Source organism: Myodes glareolus, chromosome 7, assembly GCF_982192425.1.
Source record: "Myodes glareolus chromosome 7, mMyoGla1.1, whole genome shotgun sequence".
Lineage (NCBI taxonomy): Eukaryota > Metazoa > Chordata > Mammalia > Rodentia > Cricetidae > Myodes > Myodes glareolus.
The window spans coordinates 98,998,222-99,020,862 of NC_142032.1; the positions used below are offsets into that span (position 1 = coordinate 98,998,222).

At 38.8% G+C, this 22,641-nt stretch overlaps 1 protein-coding gene across 2 annotated transcripts; it reads left to right on the forward strand.

Moving 5' to 3' along the window:
* Positions 1-71: 71 nt before the first annotated feature.
* On the forward strand, positions 72-21,387 carry LOC125395907 (interferon-induced very large GTPase 1-like). 2 transcript variants are annotated; one of them, XM_087908601.1, is made up of 2 exons: positions 72-230; positions 12,615-21,387. In XM_087908601.1, exon 2 carries the CDS (start codon positions 12,619-12,621, stop codon positions 19,891-19,893), a length of 7,275 nt encoding a protein of 2,424 aa, XP_087764727.1. In that variant the 5' UTR covers positions 72-230; positions 12,615-12,618; the 3' UTR covers positions 19,894-21,387. The 2 variants fall into 2 exon arrangements, with proteins under 2 accessions (XP_087764727.1, XP_087764726.1); XM_087908600.1 differs by lacking the exon at positions 72-230 and adding an exon at positions 3,666-3,843.
* Positions 21,388-22,641: the final 1,254 nt, after the last annotated feature.

A 22,641-nucleotide genomic window follows, 5' to 3' on the forward strand; every position in this document is an offset into this window, starting at 1 on the left:
CTCTGCACTCTTTAGTGACATAACTAATGTTATAAAGAAGAATAACAAGAAACTCCTCCCAGCAATAAGGACTTAGAGGCTTGTCCTGCTGAGAGTAAATTTAACCCCTGCCTTCAGATAAAGCACCCTGTCTGAGCTGTAGCTGACAGACTGCAACCTTACCTCCTCCAGCAAGGATCACACTCTCCCTGCACTTCTCTCTGGAGCAGCACCTGACCTCAAGAAGACAAGTAAGTAGAAGCTTAGGTCGGATGTGGGTTGAACAGACAAGAACAAAATAGTATAAACAGATTATACAATGCAAACATAGAAATGGATGGAAAAGTTAATGGAGCAGTTGGAGACACAGTGATTATGACAGGATTACACCACAAACATAATTTGGATCTATAGTTCACATTGCCAACACTTCCACTGAAAACATGAAATGACTCCAACCCTGACAGAACCAGACTTTACTGTCTATGACTTCCATCTTCAAGAGTTAGTGAAGTGGAAGACTTTTTATGATACCCTAGGTTAAACATGAAAAACTCTCACTGGGCAGTCTCCCCTGCAAGCAGAGTTTCTTGTTTTCTTACAAGGTTTAGTTGGACCTAAGACGTTTACCTGTTGAAGTTGCATTTTCTTTTCAGACAAACACATTGTATTTTTGCAAGTAGCCATTTGGAGGAGGGTAAAAGAGAGAGGCCTTTTTGAAATTTTTTTGTAGACAATGGAAAGTAACATTTGCGGCAGGAAAACCAATTCAATAGTAAGGTCTATAATATGAACATCTCAACAGTCATGGAGAAAGAGATCTTTTCGTATATTCGTAATATTTAGTTGTTATTGTGTTGCTTTTGAATGATGGAGATAGTATACTTGCCACAGCACAAGGTGGACATCAGAGGACTCCTCTGTGGAAAATCTTCTCTCCCTTGACATTTACGTGAGTTCTAGGGATCAAATCAGGTTGTCAGGCTTATGTGACAAATACTCACTGAACCATATGTCTACACCATAACAGGATCTATCTTATATGGGAAGATGGATACGACTAGGAAGAGGCCAAAATGAGCCAATCATCTACTTAGAGATTGCTTTCCCTGAATTGACCTAGGAAGGACAAGGAAGAGTTAGTTATGGCCTATCTCTGTTAGAGTGTCAGGCAGAGTTCAGGGGCAGTGATCCAGGAAAATCTTAAAGTTTTCATTTACTATTTGGCTTTTATTAAATCATCATTTCTAAATAATTACACAAATATTTTATATGGCAATGAACTGGAATTTGAAGGGGCTATGTCTGGCCCGTCTTCAGCTAAATGGGGGGTGGAACAGACACAGATCTCCTCTAAATCTTACATGATTCTTTGTTCAGTAGTTTATATTTTTAATTCACTTATGAAGGAAAGTAATTCTGTCAGGAGTAAAACTTAATACTAAAATCTTACTAAAGCTTTGGGTATGAAAGACAAGGATACAACAGTTCAAAGATATTGGTTTGATATATCCAGTTAAAGAAATGAAAGTGGTCCAGCTGGACTGGGGCTGAACAAGCACAGGATCATACTGGACCCTCTGAATGTGGTTGACAATGGGGGAAGACTGAGGGGCCAATGATAATGGCCAATTGTAATGGGATTGTCTCTACTGAATGTACTGGCTTTGGGGGGATCCTATTCTCTTTGGATGCATACCTTCCTAAGCCTGGATGTAAGAGTGAGGGCCTTGGACTTCCCACAGGGCAGGGTACCTTGCCCTCTCTTAAAACTAAAGGATTGGTGGATGGGAGGGTGGATGGGGGAGTGGGAGGGAAGTAGGAGGAGGGGAGGAAGTGGGAATTTTGATTGGCATTATTTTAGAGTAATAAAGAAATTTAAAAGAAAGAAATGTAAGTGTTAAAAAAAACATGATACAGAATATTCATCCTACTTGACCATGCTAGGATGAACACATACAGGAGAACCAATGGTTCCGAAGTCTACATTCAGGGTATTACTACAGGAGATTTAGATTCAAAGAGAGAGAAAATATAGGCATAATTGAGCAGTGCTGGTCTGGTTGTGGTTCTGCACATCATGGATCCATTAATGTCTCAGGTACTAGAAGGTAGTCATTTCTGCAAGGTGGTCCTATAACTGTTAAATTGTTCATCTATTCCCCTGTCACAAAGAAAGGAGCCCAGCCCTCATGGAAAAAAAAATCCCATCTAAGAGGTTTATCCCTCTGAGTTTTCCTCTTCTGGGAGTCAATGTCACTCAAGAGGAAATGTTAAGAATAATACTTAACTCCACTCCTTCAGGCCAAGTACAGACACTCAATGAAGACAGAGATGTCAGGCTTTCATCCTGCTTCAGTGACTGTGGGCAAAGAGAGTCAATGTTTTCTCAACAAGAACTGTTTCTACATTCATCAGTGCCTCCAGCTGGGACATATGTGTTTAAACACATGAGTTCATTAAGGACATTGCAGATTCAAGCACACAATAAGCTTATTGATTATCTCCATCTTAGTTAACAAATATGAATAAAGCTTCAATACCATCTGTAGGCAGATTTTTCTGTGAATAAAAATTTTCAACTTTGTTGTGGAAATACCAAGGGATATGATTGCTTTGTTCTATGAGTAATGTCTAGTTTTGCAAAGCCATGAACAGTCTTCATAAATGGTGTTAGACTATTTGCAATCACATGACTTGTTCCACTTTTTCATAAGCATGGAGTATTGTTAGGAGCACAGATGCTATTCAGTTTAATAATAGTAATACTTCATGACTGTTTTCAATTACATTTACAAATGACACAACATGGTAAAAAAAATGTTTCCTAAAACTATAAATCTTCTTTGTGAAGAAATTGCTAGAGTCTTTGACTCAGTCTTTAAATTGCTGTTCAACTTTATGCTATTTGTTTTTAAAGATTTTATGCTATTTGTTTTTAAAGATTTTAGGAAACATTTAAAAATGTTTCCTAAAACTGTAAATCTTCTTTGTGAAGAGATTGCTAGAGTCTTTTACTCAGTCTTTAAATTGCTGTTCAACTTTAGTCTATTTGTTTTTAAAGATTGTGTTTTGAATGATACTACTTTATTATATATTTTATATTTTCTCCCAGACTATGGATCAGCTTCCTGTTCTCTTCATTTTGCCTTTCATAGAGCAGAGAATTTTATATTGAATAAATGGTATTAGTTTTGTACTACTGTGACTCAATATCTGAGAAAATAAACTTAAAGGAGGAAAACTTTATGTTGTTTATAGTATCTGAGAATTCAGGCCATAATCAGCTGGTTCCAATGATATGGGTCTGTGATGACACACAACGCCACAGTGGAAACAGAGGTCAGAGCAAAGATAATCACATCATTGCAAAACACAACAGACAGGCAGACAAATAGAAGTAAATAGAAGGAGGAGGAGGAAGAGGAGGAGGAGGAAAAGGAGAAGGAGGAGGAGAAGGAGCAGGAGGAGGAGGAGAACAACAACAACAGGAATAGGAACAAGAAGAACAAGAGTAAGGAGAATAAGAATAAGAATAAGAATAAGAATAAGAATAAGAATAAGAATAAGCAGAAGCAGATGCAGCAGCAGCAGCAGCAGCAGCAGCAGCAGCAGCAGAAGAAGAAGAAGAAGAAGAAGAAGAAGAAGAAGAAGAAGAAGAAGAAGAAGAAGAAGAAGAAGAAGGAAGAAACAGACCACACCATTCAGAAGCGTCAAGTATATGGACATTGTGTGCATACCTAGCACTTGTGGAGGCCTGAGAAAGAATCAGGATTGTTGTGTTCCTTCCTCTGACCTCCAGACTGCCTGGCCTGCCTGTGGTCTTAGACACTGGGGAGAACAGAAGCTAGAAAATCCATGGCTGTAAGTACATAGCAGCAAACAAACTTTGGAAGTCTGAATCCTGGACAGTTTGCTTACTGGGGCAACTGTCTAATCTATAAATAGCATAAAGACAGAGAAACAGGTGAAATACACCTAGTTTACATACAGGGGTCAGATTGAGGGCAAGCAGGCATTATCATATACCAAATTCTTGCTGATAAGATAAGGAAAGGAAAGTATTCAGAGAAATTGAGCAGTGAGACTTGGAACCAAAGGAACAGCCTGCACAAAAGTTACACAAAGACACACCATGAGAGTATTTCCTAGTTTGAGACTTCACTTTTTATCATAGGTTGAGTAATGGTCATTTATACTACCTTATCCCAAAACAAGATGGATCTGAGAGCTTGAAATTCAGAGATATTGTATGTGTTTATGTTAATTAACATTTTGTGCAACTGAAATGGGACTATTTCAGTGTGTGTGCATACTATTTCATTAATAATAATTTTCAGTTTTCTTTGCAAAGTAATAATAGATAAAAGAATAAAAGATAACACTTGTGCTATGGAAGAGCTGAATACCAAAGAGCGAGGTTGGGGGTGATGGGCAGGATAGAGAAAAGGGCAGGACAAGGTTAATTCAAAAAAATATTAAACTAACTAATAATTAAGGGAAATATAAAATTCAAAGTCGTTAATCAGGTTGCAGACTCCATACCGTCACTCATCTGGACACAACTGCACAGGGTATCTTCAGGAGGTCACTTGCCTAAACAGGAAGAATAGAATCTGTCTCCTTACCATAACTCATGTGGGCACAGGAACAGAGTCTATTGTAGTCTGTCTTACTTTCTTTTCCTACATATCTTAATTTCTGGCTTATTTAATTTGTATTGCAGTAACAAAACATGATGACCAAGGAAACACAATGAGTCTATGTTGAAGGTCGTTTGTTCTCTCTCTCTCTCTCTCTCTCTCTCTCTCTCTCTCTCTCTCTTTCTCCTCCGTCCTACCCTCCCTCACTCTCTCTCTTTCCCTCCTCTTCTTTTTATATGACACTTAAAGTGAAATGAAAACTTTGTAGGAATTCAGTCTTTTTTTGTTATTATAAATGATAAAATTACCATGTAGCATGAGGAGCTGGCTTGTTGGGGTTTCTGTCCCGCCTGGCACCCCAACAAGTCGGCAAACCCCAAAGAAAATCACACACAGGACTCCATAAGGTTATAAACTGATAGTGTTTTATTAAAATACATGATTGACAGAATACAGACAATTCTCCACACCATTACCATACAAAGTATTTTGTATATTTTCCATGTAGTGTCAGTATACTGTGTTCTGATTCTCTGACGTTTCTGTTTTCGCCCTTGCTTTCAATCCTGTACACACACACTACACTGTCTTGGAGTGAAAAAAATCTTTGCTTGAGGCTGAACCTTCTGGAATGGACTTTGGGTCCTCTCCTTCAAATTGAATTTTAAAATGATTCCATTCAGTCTTTGCTACTGAAATCAGTGTCTCCTCTCCTCACTCATATCACAGGATAACTGCTCTCCAACTAGCTCTAGCTGTTCTTACAGATTCTAGTGTATCATGACTGGGTGCTATTTGTCATGAGCCCCAAATTATGTTCCATTTTAAGTTAAGGTTTTAAATACAGGAGTTTATGTTAATTTTTCCAAGTACAATGTGCTGAAAAAGATTTTCTATCATTTCTCAATGAGATTACTTTTGATTTTTTGACAATGATTCACTGGTTCTATTTCCGTGATTATCTTTCTGGACACTATTGTTTGCCATTTATCCCTTAAAATTCTTCTGTCAATACTAAGTAACAATGATTGATGTATTTTTGCATTAAGTCTTGAAGTTCTGGTGTTGTTTTTCCTTCAGTGTTGTAGTGGTATGTCTGTGTATTTTCTTCCTTTGTGTGAACATCAGAGTCAGTTTGTAGATATTAAAAAGGACTTGAGGGGGGGTTAGTTGAAGATTCATTGGTTCTATGAATCAAGTAGGGGACACTTGGTATGACAGTTATTCTAATCTGTCAATTTAACTGAGTAGAAAATGCCTCGCCTGGGGGCATGCATCTATACAGTGTGTGAAAACTGTTTCAGACAGGACTGACATGCTGCATGGTGACTGCAAAGAGACAGCCCTGAGTAGGGTTGGGCTTCTCAGTGTGGCAAACTTGGCAAGTGAGGCGATAATATGGAATGGAGTTAGCTGATAAGTTAGTACGTCCATTTCTTTTACGAGTAACTGCTTCCACGTCTATCGGAAGACATCAGATTCCAGTTTATTCAGACTTTCTGAAAGTACTCAATGCCAGAAACAGCCCAGGGGACTTACAGACTTTCAGCATAGATTTGGATGCTAAAGAATCCATCTTCCTAGATCAGGAACCAGGATCTCTGACTCTCCAGTATGCAGAAAACCATGTTTGAAATACCCAACTACTGTCACATGAGCCAATACAACAAATTCTTTTTTATAATGAGCTTATACATGCACTGGATGGATTCCTCTCTAGAGATAGAACCTTGCCAAGTGCAAATGCAGCTTTAACAACATGAAACAGAAAGTATGGATCCATCATTCACATACCTTCAATCTGATCCATAAAAAAACGTAATTTTATTCCAGAAAATTTCTTATGCTTTTTATTGTGTTTATATTATAAAATCATATAAATATTAATGTGCTTTTAATGTCATATTCCACTTATTTTATTTTTGATAACATACATAAGGTAAAGTTTTCTAAATTTTCTTTCTCTGTTGAATATTGTATGGTATGTATGGGCTTCGATAGCAGGATAACTGTGGTGTGTGGCCTCATAAAATGAATTTGGATAAGTTCGTTTTATTTCTATTTTATGAAAAATTTGAGGGGTGTTTTTATTAGCTCATCTTTGCATGTCTAGTAGAATTCTGTACTAAAATCATCTCCCCCCCTTTTTTTGGTTGGAAGACTTTTAATGACTGCTCCTATTTCCTTAAGAATTATAGAGCTATTTATATTGTTAATCTGATACGAATTTAATTTTGGTAAGTTCTATCAACCTAGAAATTTATCCATTTCTTTTAGTTTTCTGAGTTTTTGGAATACAAGTTATTAAAGTACAACATTAAAATTAAACATTTTAATTTACAACATTCTCTGAATTTCCCCAGTGTCTGTTATGCCCCCCCTTTTCATTTCTGATTTTGATAATTTGGATATTTTTCCCCTTCTTTTACTTACTTTGGGTAAGGGTTTGTCTATCTTACTGATTTTCTCAAAGGATCAACTCTATGTTTTATTTATTGAGAGGTGGTATTGTTCTTTGTTTCTATTTTATTGATCTCAATCCTCAGTTTGATGACTTTCTAACATACAATCCTCTTGGGTGTGCTTGCTTATTTTTTTACCTAAACTTTCAGTTGTGCTGCTCTATTGCTAGTATCAGATCGCTCCGATTTTTTTATGTAGATACTTAGTGCTATGAATTTCCTCTTAGAACTGCTTTCATTGTTTCCCATGAATTTGGGTACGTTGTGTATTCATTTTCATTGAATTCTAGAAGTCTTTAATTTCTTTCCTTATTTCTACCTTGACCCAGTAGTCATTGAGTAGACGGTTGTTGAGCTCCCATGAGTTTACAGACTTTCTGTTGTATCTGTTGTTGTTGAAATCCAACTTTAGTCTGTGGTTGTCAAATATATGTAGGGGGTATTGCAATTTTCTTATATTTGTTGAGACTTGTTTTGTGCCTGAGTGTGACTCGGTTTTGAAGTCATATGATGTGCTGAAAAGAAGGGATATTATTTTGTGTTTCACTGAAAGTTTTAAAGGTATCTGGTAGATCCATTTGGTTTACCACTTCTTTCAGAACCAGTGTTTCTCTATTTTGTCTGGATGATCAGTTCATTGTTAAGAGCAAGGTATTGATGTCTCACACTATCAAGATAGATAGATAGATAGATAGATAGATAGATAGATAGATAGATAGATAGAGATAGAGAGATAGAGAAAGATATACATATAGATATATGTATATATAGATATAGATATAGATGTAGATATAGATATACCTCACAGGAACAAAATACTGAAAATCAAATTCAACAACATTCACAACTGAAAAAAATTATAAAACATGGTCAGCTGAGATTTATTCCATGTATGACAAAATTGCTTAACTCAGGAAGTTTTAGAAGGGAATAATATTAGCAATTTGGCTTTAGAAAATTCTTCTGAAATTTTAGAATAAACTGTAACTGTGCTCTGCTCTTATTCTAAGAATCTACCTGAGCAAAATATTGAAAAGTATTGGAGTAATTTACTTGACAAGGCAAGTTCAAGATGGACAAATGTTGTATAGTTTCTAGTAACCATTTTTGTGAAAGTCTACAATAAAAAAGAGCAAGGGGTGAAAAAGCAATACAAAATGTGAATCTTGAAGTAAAAAGTCTACACTTGTGCTGACAGAGATGAGAAATTCAAAGAACATGTGATCTGAAATAGAATAAATAGATTAGTGATCTCAGGACAAGATAAACACTTGCCTAAGCTTCCAACTTGTGGAAAGAAAGGACATAGGAATTACCCTACTCATAAAAAGCAGCAATATATGTTTCTCTTAGTGTTTACCTTTTTAACATGTCTATGGTCATGGACTATAGGCTCGTTATCCTGTGCTTTACAGCTAGTATCCACTTATGAGTGAATACATACCATGTTCATCTTCCTGGGTTTTGCTTACCTCACTCAGGATGATTCTTTTCTAATTCTAACCATTTTATTTTATTACTTTTAAAGAAAATACCAACCCAAATTCCTACTCCCTCCCCTTCTCCCACTCCCTCCACACACCCTCCCACTTCACCCCCTCCAATCCTAAGAGAGGGCAAGGCACCCTGCCCTGTGGAAAGTCCAAGGCCCTCCGTACTACATCGAGGTTGATCAAAGTATATATCCAAAGAGAACAGGATCCCAAAAAGCCAGTACATATAGTAGAGACAAATCTCAGTGTCACTATCAGTGGCCCCTCAGTCTCCCTCAACAGTCAACCACATTCAGAGGGACTAGTTTGATACCATGCTCCTTCACTCCTAGTCTAGCTGGAGTTGGTGAGCTCCCTTTAGCTCAGGCAAATTATCTCAGTGGGTGAACCCCTCATGATCTTGATTTCCTTTCTCATATTCTCACTCCTTCCTCTCTTCAACTGGATCTTGGGAGCTAAGTCCAGAGCTCAATTGTGGGTCTCTGACTATGTTCTCATCTGTTGTTGGACGAAGGTTCTATGATGATATTTAAGATAATCATCAGTTTGACTATAGGGCAAGGCCATTTCAGGAACCCTCTCCTCTGTTGCTTAGGGTCTTATCTGGGGTCATCCTTGTGGATTCCTGGGAATTTTTCTAGAGCCAGGTTTCTTGCAAACCCCATAATGACTCCCTTAGTCAAGATATCTTTTTCCTTGCTCTCATATCTGTCCTTCTTCCATCTTGACTATCCCATTCCCTCAAGTTCTTCTCAACCCTCTCCTTTCCCTCTTCCTTCTACCCCCACCCCACGCTTCCAATATATCAGACAATCTTGTCTGTTTCCAATTTCCAGGTGGGTCTATGTATGCTTTTCTTTGGGTTCACCTTATTTCTTAGCTTCTCTAGGATCATGAACTATAGGCTCAATGTCCTTTGTTTATGGCTAGTATCCACTTATGAGTGAGTACATACCATATTCATTTTTTGGGTCTGGGTTACCTCACTCATGATAGTGTTTTCTAATTCCATCCACTTGCATGCAAAATTCAAGATGTCATTGTTTTTTACCACTGAGTAGTACTCTAATGTGTAGATGTGCCACACATTCTTTATCCAATCCTCAGTTGAGGAGCATCTAGGTTATTTCCAGGTTTGGCTGTTTCAAATAATGCTGCTATGAACATAGTTGAATAAATGTCTTGCAGTATGATTGAACACCCTTTGAGTATATGTCCAACAGTGATATTTCTGGGGCCTGAGGTAGGTTGATTCCAAATTTTCTGAGAAACCACCATACTGATTTCCAGAGTGGCTGTACGAGTTTGCATTCCTATCAGCAATGAAGGAGTGTTCCCCTTACTCCACATCCTCTCCAACATAAGCTATCATTGGTGTTTTTGATCTTAGCTATTGTGACTCGTGTAGAAATAGACAAGATCTCCTCACAAAGTTGGGACCATGGAGGTGCGGGGAGAAGAGAGGGCAGAAGGGGCAGAGGAAGGTATTAAAGGGAGGGGGGAGGAAAACTTGAGGGAATGAGATAGATGAGATGGGGGAAGGACAGAGCACAAGGAAAGATATATTTTATTTTGATTGAGGGAGGCATTATGGAGCTAGCAAGAAACCTGGCACTAGATAAATTCCCAAAAATCTACAAAGATGGCCCTAGCTAAGACCCTAAGCAGTAGTGGAGAGGGTGCCTGAATTAGCCTTGCCCTATAGTGAGGCAAGTGATTGATGACTATCTTAAATGTCACCATAGAAACTTCATCCAGCAACTAATGGAAACAGAGGCAGAGACCCACAGCACTTGTCTGTGCCCCCCATAGTCCAGTAGAAGAGTGGGAGGAGTGAGAATATGAGCAAAGTGTTCAAGACCATGATGGGGACACCCACTGAAACAGCTTACCAGAGCTAATGGGAGTTTACCAACTTTGGCCAGACAGGGAAGGAACCAGCAAAGGACTAAGTTAGGCCCTCTGAATGTGGGTGACGATTGTATCACTGGGCAGACTGCAGGACCACTAGAAGTGTCACCATGATTTGTCCCTGATGCTTGGAATCTATTCTCTTTGGATGGATACCTTGCTCAGACTGGATGTAGTGGGGAGGGCCTTGGTCCTTCCTTGGAGCAATGTGCCTTACCCTCTCTGGGGAGTGGATGGGGGTGGGGTGAAGTGAAAGGTGGACGGAATTGGATTAGGGCAGGGAGTGGGAACTGGGATTGGTATGTAAAACTAAAAAAGATAGTTTGTTTTTTAAAAAATAATATAAAGCAGCAACAATTCAAAGCTTCTACAAATGTGATTCAAGGGTGCCAATTTCATTCAAAGCTGGAAGTCAGACTTGGCAATATGGTCCATATAGTTGGGGCTTTACAGTCATGAGGATACACGAGTAAAAAGATTAGAGAATAACGCTCCATGATTTGGGAGAACCACTGAAGCCAAGGATTAAAGCAAGGGAGTTCCTGACTAGAGGCCCTGAAAGGTCATTTTTCCAAACTGAGAAATAGAATCCTGGACTCTGAAAAAGACCTCGAGATACAAGAAATGCAAGATCTATAAGATAGCTGTCAAAAACTGGCATACAGCCAAAGGGAGAGAAGTTTGTTATAGTCAGGAAAACTAGAAGGTTGGAGTCGTCCATGTAAAACCTTTGGCATAAGACAGAGAATCATCAGAGGATTCAGAGTTTGTGCTGCTGGGTGATAGCCTTGCCCTTGCTTATGCCTTCTGGAATGGTAATTTATATTCTTTGCCATTGTATGTTGAAATATGTCATTTAATTTCTGATTTTATAGGGAATTACAATTCAGAAATTGTCTTTGATCTCAGAAGAGACATGGAATTTTAAACAGTGTGAGACTGAAAGAATGTAAAATGAAATTGAACTGAATGAATTTTGCATTACATCATAGCCATGGATTTTTGGGTGGCCTGAGTGTAGTATATGGTGATTTGAATGAGAATAACCATAGCCTCATATACATGAATGCTTAGTCCCCAGTTGGTGGAACACCTTATAAAGGATTAGGAGGTATGGCCATGCTGGAGCCCACTAGAGGTGGGCATTGAGGTTTCAAAAGATTCAAGACATTCCCAATGTCTCTTTTTCTCTCTCTTCCTCTCTTTCCAATCTCTCTCTTCATCTTCCCCCTCCTCTCTCTCTTTATCTATCTGTCTTTTTCTGTCTCTCTTTCTCTGTCTGTGTCTTTCTGTTTCTCCTCTCTCTCTCTGTCTCTCTCTCTCTGTCTCTCTCTCTCTCTCTCTCTCTCTCTCTCTCTCTCTCTCACACACACACACACATACATAAGAACACACACACACTTTCACTTTCTCTCTGTATTGTTCTTGTATTTCAAAATGTGAGCTCTCAGTTACTGCTCCATTACCATGCTTGCCTGACTGCTGCCATGCTCCCTGACTTGATGGTAATAGATCTAACCACCTGATATCATAAGCTACAAGTAAAACAAAATCATTTATAAATTTCCCTAGTCGCAATGTTTTATTTCAATAGAAATTATTCTAAGACAGTATACTAGGGCAAAATGAAAAAGGTAGAAGGAAGTATACATAAACGGAGTAGAAATTTATTTATGACAGCAGATCAAATCAATAATACATAACTTAAGATGTTTTCAGGGAGATTTCATTGGAAACAGTCAACATAGGTTTCGTAGAAACAAATACAGAAACGTCAATCAGCATATGGAAATCTTTCTTATTTTAAAATAAAAAATTGGTTTTTACCTAATTATGTATTAAAATTTAACCATTAACATAATGGTTCTGATACTGAGTCAATGTAGGAGGAAATGCTTAAAATCAGTCTACTACATTGAAGTTCTTAAAGATAGCTAGACACATAAGTTATATTTAGTAAACAGAAAATAATATACCAAAGATTTTAAATAAATGTAAATAAGACAATTACATTAAAGAATGAGAAACCTTGAAGACTAGCCTCCTAAGAACACTCACACATTGAATAATGTGGATAAGAATCCTTACAGTTGAGACACAGTCTAAAAAGTATCTGTTCTTCACAGAGCAATGGAAACAACAAAGTGCGTCCCAGCTGAGCCTCAGCCAAGAAGGAGGCAAAATCTTCAGGAGATGCTGACTGAAGTGGGGTTGTCTGTTGACTACTGGCTGCCTAAGCTTCAGGAAAGCCTGGGTGTGACCTGTGCCCAGGCCTTACAACACTTGGAAGAAAAAGACCTCCAGAAGCTGAAGTCCCAGACACAACACACGTGGGAGGAAAAGGCTCTGAAGAAACTGCTTGACCTCTCACAGACAAATAGTGTTGCAGAGTTGCAAGAAAATCTAAGGGAGATGATAAAGAAGAATCAGAGGCCGGCAAAACAGGCACTGCAGGAACTGAGTGACTTACAGTCAGAAGGGAAGCATAGACAGGAAGAGGAAGTGAGGAGGAAAGAACCAGAGCTGAGGCAAGCAATGGAGATCCCTGAAGAGTGCTGGCCAGGGCATGAAGTACCCCATAAAGGTATCACTGAGATAATGGAGAAACATCTCAGTCCCATAGAACAGGCACTGCCAAATAGTCAAAACTTCTCAGATAGAGACCTGCTAAGATTCACGTCTGGTGGGCTGGCCCTGAAGGGAATTTATAAGACCAGCTACCAAAAGGACCTGCTAACAAGGAGAGAAGAACTACTCAGGGTCCCCAAGGAACTGTTCTTCTTTGGGTCTGAGCAAGGAAAACGAATGGAAACAAAAGAATTCACATCTTCTAAAGAAGAATCCCTGTTCAATGAAACTGTGGAGAAGTTCGGTTTCAGGTTAACACTGTTAACAAAGGGTGGAGGCTGGGGATTTAATTTGGACGATGGGTTGGATAAAATCAAGCATTCCAAGTCCAAAGAAGTCCACCAGTCACATTCTAATCACTCTTATTTCTGCTCATCGATGTACAACTACAACCCACTAGCCTCCTTCCACTTTTGCAAAGATCAGCTCCTGCTCTCCACTGCTGCTCTTAAAGAACTGAAAATCATTGAACAACAACTGGAACACACTAAAGGACCAGAGAGATTCCTTGTAGTCAGAAACAGGACTGAAAATTTCTTTAACAGATTTGGTTCTCATGCTAATCAAGGCCCTCTGCACCTTGGGGGGATCTACTGCTGGAAGGCCATTTCAGAGGGTTTCCAAAGTGATCAGCTAGATTTTGTGAAGCACCTGACAGCAGAGGCCTTGGATAGTTACATAAGAGGGAGCTACAGTGGCTTTGGAGTTGATGTTGGGGAAGGGATGATGACATCAGATGCACACTCAGTAAGATTCTACAAAACTTCAACTGATCAACAGCTCCAAATCAAAGTCCAATTATCTGTGTCCCAGATAGGTGGACCACCAGAAGCAAATGGAATTGTTCAGTGGACAACTGGCCTTTGTGCCAGCAACAAAACCTGGTGTGTCATTGACCGAGAACTTCAGCTGGTGCCCATTTGGGAAATCATCCTATATAACCACAGAAGTGATTTTAAGGACGCCTTTCTGGTGGCTAGGTGCCTGGCAGACAATTACTCTGCTCTGACAGGCCTTGCTGCGCACATCCAGGCTGAAGAGGAGTTGCTGAGCTCCATAGAAGAAGCAGGACATTTCCTGGATGATGTGAAATCCTGGGAGGTCTCTGACCCTGAACAACAGCTTAACAACCTGGTGGCTTTTATGCAAACATTGGCTCACAAGACAAAAGGTTATGATGTTTGGGTTAATACATGCCTCACAAATTGCAATCTACAGAATTTTCTCATAAGCACTGTCAACTTTTGCAAAAGTTCTTCTGTTAAAAAATCTCAGTTTATTAAATCTCAGCTTTGCAGCCTTCTAGAACCTCATGTACACAAAGTGAAAAACTTTCCTCAGCTGACGTCAATCATGCAGTGGATCAACCAGGCAGAGTCAGAGGAACAGCAAGTTAAAATCACTGAATCGTCTGAATTCTTTACAATTTTACAAGAAATTCAAAAATCTTTCACAGAAGCAAACACCACATCCGAGTCCCCAAAAATAATAGAAGAGGCTCAAAGAAAGGCTACCTGTGAGGTCACCACAGCTCTTAGCTCCTTCTTGAACTATCTCAGAGAAGCAGAGCAGCCAGACATGCAGCTGCTACTACTCTCCATTGCAGCTGGTGCAGGCTATCAGCTGGAAAGCAATGTTTTCCAGCCTCTCCTGGGATGCGCTGAGTTAAATTTTCTCCTGGAAGAAATACAAACTGTCCAACACAGATATCAGGAGCTAAAAACTATCTGCACTGACAGGGCACAGGCATTCCTAGTGCTCAAAGCTCTGACAGCCACAGCTGGACTCTCGGTCATTTCTCCCAAAGAAAAAGTACAACGCTTGGCATTAACAAGGCACCATTTGGAGTGCTTGCTGTCTACGAAAGTTGCAAATGCCCTCGCAGAATTTGAGACAGATCATGATTGGGGGAATCTGGAGAATAATTTGAGGTTACTTGTTGATGGAAACCATGGAGACACCAACCCTTCTTTGAAGACGGATAAGGGGAAAAATCAATTGCAAAGTCTCCTGAATGAAAGGAAAGAAACTTATAAACAACAAAATGATGATAACAATGAAAAGGAGGTGATAGAAAAGGGACCTTTTCTAGACTTACTCCAGCGTCTGGGTCTAGAACATCACTACCCAAAAAGGATGAGCAGAGCTGACTTCCATCTGATCTATAAGACTTCTGTGTACAATACACAGCCACAATCTGAACAGGAACTTCCCTTCTATTTCCTACAAAAGCTGTTGATGTTAGATTGTGGATTCAGACATCTGGTCTTCAAAAAGGCTGGAAAAGCAGAAAACCAAAACTCTGTCTGTCCGTCCAATCAGAAAAATGATGATATTGATCCATATGAAGAGCTGTTTGATGACAGTAACGAAGTCAGTAATTCTTCAGTCATTGAGACTCAGCCCCACATTCACCCAATGGACATCCAGATGGCCATTTTTCACTGTGCAGATGATCTTGCTAGGCAATATATTTTGTCCAAACTTTCCATTTGTCAATTTGCACTCCCCCTTGTGGTGCCAAATCCCAACTCTTCTCAAATGGAATTCTCTCTCTGGTCTCTCAGACAAATCAGGAGAAGTTGGAAAGATGCAAGTAAATCAACACAGGACAAGAGCTACAGTCACAATAATCAGCAGATGTGCCGTGTTTCTACCCCCATTGTGTCCTTCATTAGAGTTGGAAATGGCCTCTCTGCTTCCAAATCTCAGATCATGAACTCTCTTCTCAGTAAACATAAACACGATGTGTTTTTTCACAGGCACTGCAGAGGAAGCAGCAAACACTGTCTCCTGATGGAGGGAATGGTGGAGATTTGCTGGTTCTTTCCTGGAGGTGAAGATGAGGACAGATTTGATAAGTGTGTGGCCTTCACCAATCTTCATGGAGATTCCAAGGACCATAGGCAACAACTCAGCTTCCTGCAGGATGTCTCTTCTCTCATTGTGATCCTCATGTCAGCTTCTGATGACAATAAAGAAAACCAAAACCTTGTCAGACAACTGTGGCAGTCATCAAATCCTCTGATCTGTTTGATTGATGACAAAGAAAAACTCATGACTAATAATTCTGGCAAAAGAGTGAGAATTGGCATCAGGAATAGAAATGAGGCAGAATTAACAGAAGAACTCACAACTGCCATCAGACATTTACTAAAAGTCTCTGGCACTGCTCTCAGCATAGAAGATTGTTCGCAGATGGCTCGAAAACAAGGATTCATGATTGATGAAGATCAAAGAGAAATAAAGAAAGCCAAAGAAGAAGCACAAACAAACAGGAAATTCCTGGTACAATTCAGTGTATCCCAGATAAAAAGTAACTTGTTGCCCCTTCAGGGACAACTGTGGCACCATTGGTGTAAAAAGGACAAAGAACTCTATCATCTGCAAGAAAAAGGGAATCGGAGCATTGAACAACACAAGAGTGAAATTGAGATAGAAAAACAAAAAATACGACAACAGCAGTCTAAAAAGGCTTTCCCTCTCAATGATTTCATGCAATCTGTCCTACACATTCTCAAAGAAGATTCAGAAAGTGACCTGAAACTCTACTTCTTATACTGGTTAAGTGTGGTTTTAGAAAATTTAACCATGGAACACTTGGAGCATTTACTTGAAACAAAGCAAAAATTGTGGTCACAGATACAGGAAGAAAAACAAAAGGCACAGAAAAGCAGTTTTCTATCACCCATACAGAAGAACATAGAAGGCATCGCTATTGAGATTCTTAACAGCACTTTTGAAATTGAGCACATTCTCCGAGAAGTTTGCCAGCTCTATGAAGCTCTGGAAGAAACTTCCTCCCCTAGAGATAGCCTTTTTCTCTGCCTCCCCCAGATTGCTGCAGACCTTATGGTAGCTGGTGTTCCCATTGAGCTGATGGATGGAGATGCTTCATATGTGCCTCTAAAGTGGGTGGCAGCTGTTTTTGACAAGCTCTCAGAGACACTTGGAGACAAAAGGTTGTTTGTTCTCTCTATCCTGGGACTGCAGAGCTCAGGGAAGTCCACCTTACTGAATGCCCTGTTTGGGCTGCAGTTCACAGTCAGTGCAGGCAGGTGCACCAAGGGGGCCTACATGCAGCTCCTGAAGGTGGAAGAGACATTCACAAAAGAACTTGGCATTGATTTTGTGCTTGTTGTAGACACAGAAGGACTTCGGGCTCCAGAACTCAACAAAAAGTCCAAGAATAGGGACAACGAGTTGGCAACATTCGTCATTGGCCTTGGAAACATAACTCTGATCAATATTTTTGGAGAGAATCCCTCTGAGATGCAGGACATCCTACAGATTGTTGTCCAGGCCTTCCTTAGAATGAAACAAGTGAAAATCTCTCCCAGTTGCATCTTTGTCCATCAGAATGTGGGAGAAGTTACAGCTAAAGACCAAACCATGGAAGGACGAAGGAGACTGGAACAGAGACTGGATGAGATGACAGCATTAGCTGCTGAACAGGAAGAGTGCTCAGACATAACCCGCTTCAGTGATGTAATCAAATTTGATGCCAATAGTCATGTCTACTACTTTGCTCACCTCTGGGATGGCAATCCCCCAATGGCCCCTCCTAATCTTCGCTATAGCTACAATGTCCAGGAACTTAAGAGTAGGATTCTTAGGATTGCACAGCAGGAATCCAGAGGAAAAATCATGAAGATCTCAGATGTAAAATTCCGAGTTCAAGATTTGTGGAAAGCCCTGGTCAGTGAGAACTTCATTTTCAGTTTCAGGAACACCCAAGAGGTCATAGCCATGAATAACCTGGAAAGCATGTATAACTGCTGGACCTGGGAGCTGAGGAGCCATGTGCTTGGCTTACAGAATCAGTTGACCAATCAGATTCAGAATGAGAAAATCTTTACACTCACCAGTAATGCACTGGAACATCCAGTTAACAAGAAATATGAAACCATCAAGCAAGAATTTGACAAGTATTTTGAAGAAGACTCATATAGTGAAATAATAGTACAATGGAAAGCAAGTTTTGAACAGAAGCTACAAATGCTTAAAGATGCACTTATTTCAGACACCAGAAGGAAAGGCAATGAACTTATCAGTCTTAAAAAAAGAAAAGAAACACTAGATAACCAAATGTCACAATATGAAAATGAATTGTTAGAAAAGAGCCGAGAGTTGGCTTTAAGTGTGAAGGGTAAAGAATTAAGTGATGAAGAGTTGCACGAGAAATTTGATCAACTTTGGACAACCTGGATCAAAGAGTTGAGATCAACTGTGCCTCAAGTCACAGAACCTAACATTGATTGGGATGCTGAAAACGTTTTTCTAGAATATTTCAAAAAGGACAAAAATATTGCAGAAAGACTAAAATTAAAGGATGTAAAAACATTTAACATCAATTATGACAAGCATGTTCAAAGAAAAAAAAAATATCATTTACTTTCCAGGAGTTTAGAACCCTGTCATAAAGAGTCCATTAAAAGAATTACTAAAAACATTTATTTAAGATTTAACGAATCAATTAACAATATTTTTATGGAAAAACGTGATTACCATCCGAATGATTTTCATAATATCCTGAGGATAATAGACGAACAGAAATCTCTAAGCCCTGAGGAAGAATACACATTTACCAGAGACTACACCATTGACTTATCCTCCTACTTATTCCAAAGAGCTTGTGAGGATTTCAAAAATATCCATGAGACATTCAAGAAAGCAAATGATCCTGTGAACTATCTGGAGAGCAAGAAAGATGATTACTTCATGAGTTTTAAAATTTCCTGCAAAGGTGCCACCGACATCACATCCTTTGTTAACTTCCTGTGGCTCAAGCTCACTCCTGCTATCTCTGCCACTATATGGGGGGAACTTGTTCCTAAAGTAGCTGGGGACATGAGAGCCAACTGCCCTGCATTCAGTGGAAATAGGGCTAACCTGGAGAAACATGTTCTTATTTCTCTAGCAGAAGAAGAAAGCTTTGATAAGTATTGGCAGTACATTCATGATCCAGAATCCTTTTTCAGGGATTACATTAGAGACCACATTAGAAGATACTGTTCAGAAAAAGGTAAAAAAGTAAAAACTTTTTTAAAAACAATTTTAGATGATATTAAGAGGACCATCCACACTGCCATTCATAAGACCACAGAAGCAGCTAATGATAACAGCAGTACTGCATCTGACTGGTTGGATTTGTTCTGCAATCACCTACGGAGCAACCTGATCTTTCCAAGAAGAGACCTGATAAGAATTGAGCACCAGGAGATAAAGGATACTGAGTTTCTCAAAAAAAACATGAATAAAGCTTTGGATGCTGCACTGAAGAATGTTGAAGACAACTGCAAAAATAAGCCCATAGATGAAATATTTCCTGACATTGAGAAAATTCTCTCTGCGCATCTCTGTGGCTGCTGGAAGCAGTGTCCTTTTTGTAAAGCAATTTGTACAAACACTATTGCCTCACATGATGGAGACCACAGTGTGCCATTTCACCGTCCTCAGGCTGTGGGTGGATGGCATTGGATTGAATCAGAACACTTTGTCATTGACATCTGCACTACTTTAGTAGCAAGTGATTGTACCTTTATTTCTAAAGACAAAAAGTTCCCATTCAAGAAATATCGAGAAGCGGGAGGTGATTATGCCACATGGAGCATCACCCCAGATTCATCTACCCAGCCATATTGGAAATGGTTTGTCTGTCACTTCCGAGCAGAGCTTGAAGAGAAATATGAAAAAAAATTTACAAATAGAGGAAGTATACCAGATTCATGGACCAAAATCACAAAGCAGGAAGTGCTTGATGGTTTGAAAAATTAATAATTTCCACAAATAGAGCAATAGTACTGCCATACAAATTTCACATTAACTAGAAAACATAATATCAATTTAGATAGCACCTTCAAGATTCTACCTTATAAATGGAAAAAATAAAAATAAATTTGTTAATATTTCAACATTTGAAGAGTTTCTTCTAAAAAGACTTTAAATTCTCTCTTAATTTCTTCTGCTTAAACATAATGTGCTAAATATGTGTATGTATGATAAAATCACTATCTATTCAAAAGTCTATTTCATAATTTATTTTTAATGCTTGTTTAAATATTTAGTGACTAAGGAAGAGTTGTCTTATTAGAAGAAGATAATAGCATTTCCAGCTGCCATAATTCCTTTAGAACAACTAAATAGTAAATTCAACAAACATATACATATGGGGATTTACCACAATTCGCCTTAAATTGGTTTGAAAGGGTATTTTCACCCGCTCTAGTTATGAGAAAGCATTACTGACTTTCCATTCAACCTTCATTGATTATGGAAGATACCAAAGTAGAACAATTTAAGTAGCCTCTGTTCTGAAGAAAAATAAACCATATTTTGTCAGAACAAACCCATGGATTAAAGAAATATTTAAAGCAAATAAAAGAGAAAGAAATACAAACTATTTTTCATATTATATTATTACTCTGTTGTCCATTATATCTTGGTATTTTTCTGTTGAGCATTGAAAAACAAATACAAATCACAAGTACTAGTATTCAAACCTGGTGGTACATAACTACAAACTTGGCAACCTGTAATCGTGACATGCCTGCAAGTTATACTGTTCCAACAGTAGTACAAATGTTGTAGGATTAATTAAACACTTTCTGATTGAATTGAAGACCATCCCATGAGTGGAGCCATACCGGACACTGCAACAACAAAAAAAAGCCAGTAACCTGATATTAGACAGATTTTAGGCCTATGGGAATACCTGTTACTACTATTATGGTAAATTAACATAGCAATAAAATGATTGCTCTACTCATACACCAGTGTTTATCTTAACCTGTATCAGAAAAGCTTCTTACAGTACATGGGAATTAACACAAGTGGACAATGTGCAGAGAGTGAGAGACCTAAGAGCACTCAGTCCTAAATAGCATATGTTCATCAAATCCTTCTCATTGAGATTATAAGAACCAGAGTTGATGCATAAATCCAAGAGAAAAAGTATCTGAGAAACATAATAGGATTGATGTAAACGTAAACTCACAGAGACTGTGGCAGTACACACAAGAGCTCTACAGGTTCAAGCCTCACAGAGTCACAGCACTGAGAGAAGAAAGTGAACAAAGCTTTCTGCAGTCGATACTTGCTGACCAAGGAAAATCACTTTTCTCCAATGGAGTCCTCCTGGATCTATTACCTACACTACAGGCAGGCTCCATCCCATTGTAGTCCCACTGGGTGTATTATCCACACTGCAGTCAGGCTCCGTCCCAGGAGCGTTTGATGAACATCAAATAAACTCAAGGATATTTATGTGGGCATTTTTTGTCTTACTGGGCTTTTACTTGTTTAATTTGATTTTCATTAGTTGTAGGATTTTCAGGGGCTTGTTGTCATCTATTATTTTGATGTTTATTTTGTTTGTGTATTATTTTGAAAGTGAGAGAGAGAGAAATAACAAAGTTTTGTTCATATGGAGTTGATAAGGACCTGGAAGGAATTAAAGAAGGTAAAAACATGATCAAAATTTTACTATTAAAAATTTTTCAATAAAATGAGCATATGAATTAAAACCTGGTTTTGTTTTAGGTATGAGAAGGAATTACTTCTGGAATTACCCTTGGTGGTCACAAAACAAAGGGCTGTAATGTTTAACGATTATTGTCAAGTAGATAATGTCTAGAATCACTTAGGAGACAGATTCCAGGTACACTCAGTGAATGAGGTTTTTAAATTAGATTAGTCTATACTTAAGAGAAATAATGATTATTAGCTTAATGGAGGTGTGAGGCCCTAACTGGGAAGTACTTTTTATGGGCTGCAGTCCTAGACTGCATAAGAAGGAGAAAGTGACCTGAGCTCAGAGCATTCATTGCTCTTCATTTTTTGACTACAGTTGTAGAGACTATTTGGCTGGAACTCTACTCTTTCTCCTCCTTTCCCCGTTCTCCTGTCTTTCATTCTCTTTTATTATGTTCTTAAGCTATTGTCTAGGCTACTGGGTTTAGGAAGACTGTAATTCTAGGTGCAGATATCTGATCTTATCTTTGTTGAAATTTTTTCTCCATATTCTTTGTGTATGTATATTTGCTCATTTATTTGGTTTTAATATCCTGACTCTCCTCTACTTCCAGTTCCCCCACTTCTCTTCTCACTCCCCCATCCATTCCTCCTCCATTTCTACACAGAAGAGAGAAGGCCATCCATGGAAATCAAAGAGACATGTTATATCTAGTTACAGTGTGACTAGAAACCTCCTCTTCTATTAGGGCTGGATAAGGCAACATCAGAAGAGAATAGAATCCCCAAACAGACAGAAACCAAACAGAATTAAGAGATTTATTGGAGGTATTGAATCAAATGGACTTAACAGACATCTATAGAACACTCCACACAAATAGGAAAGAATATACCTTCTTCTCTGCAGTTCATGGAACCTTCTCGAAGATTGACCACATACTCGGTAACAAAGCAAACTTCCACAGATACAAAAAAATATTAGTTACCACCTGTGTCTTGTTAGATCACCATGGATTAAAATTAGAATTCAACAACAATGCTACCCCCAGGAAG

Coding starts and splice junctions, on each gene's coding strand:
- LOC125395907 (XM_087908600.1), top strand. CDS start 3,701: ATGGACATTGTGTGCATACCTAGCACTTGTGGAGGCCTGAGAAAGAAT. Junction 3,844..12,614: donor AAGCTAGAAAATCCATGGCT/GTAAGTACATAG, acceptor TGTTCTTCACAG/AGCAATGGAAACAACAAAGT.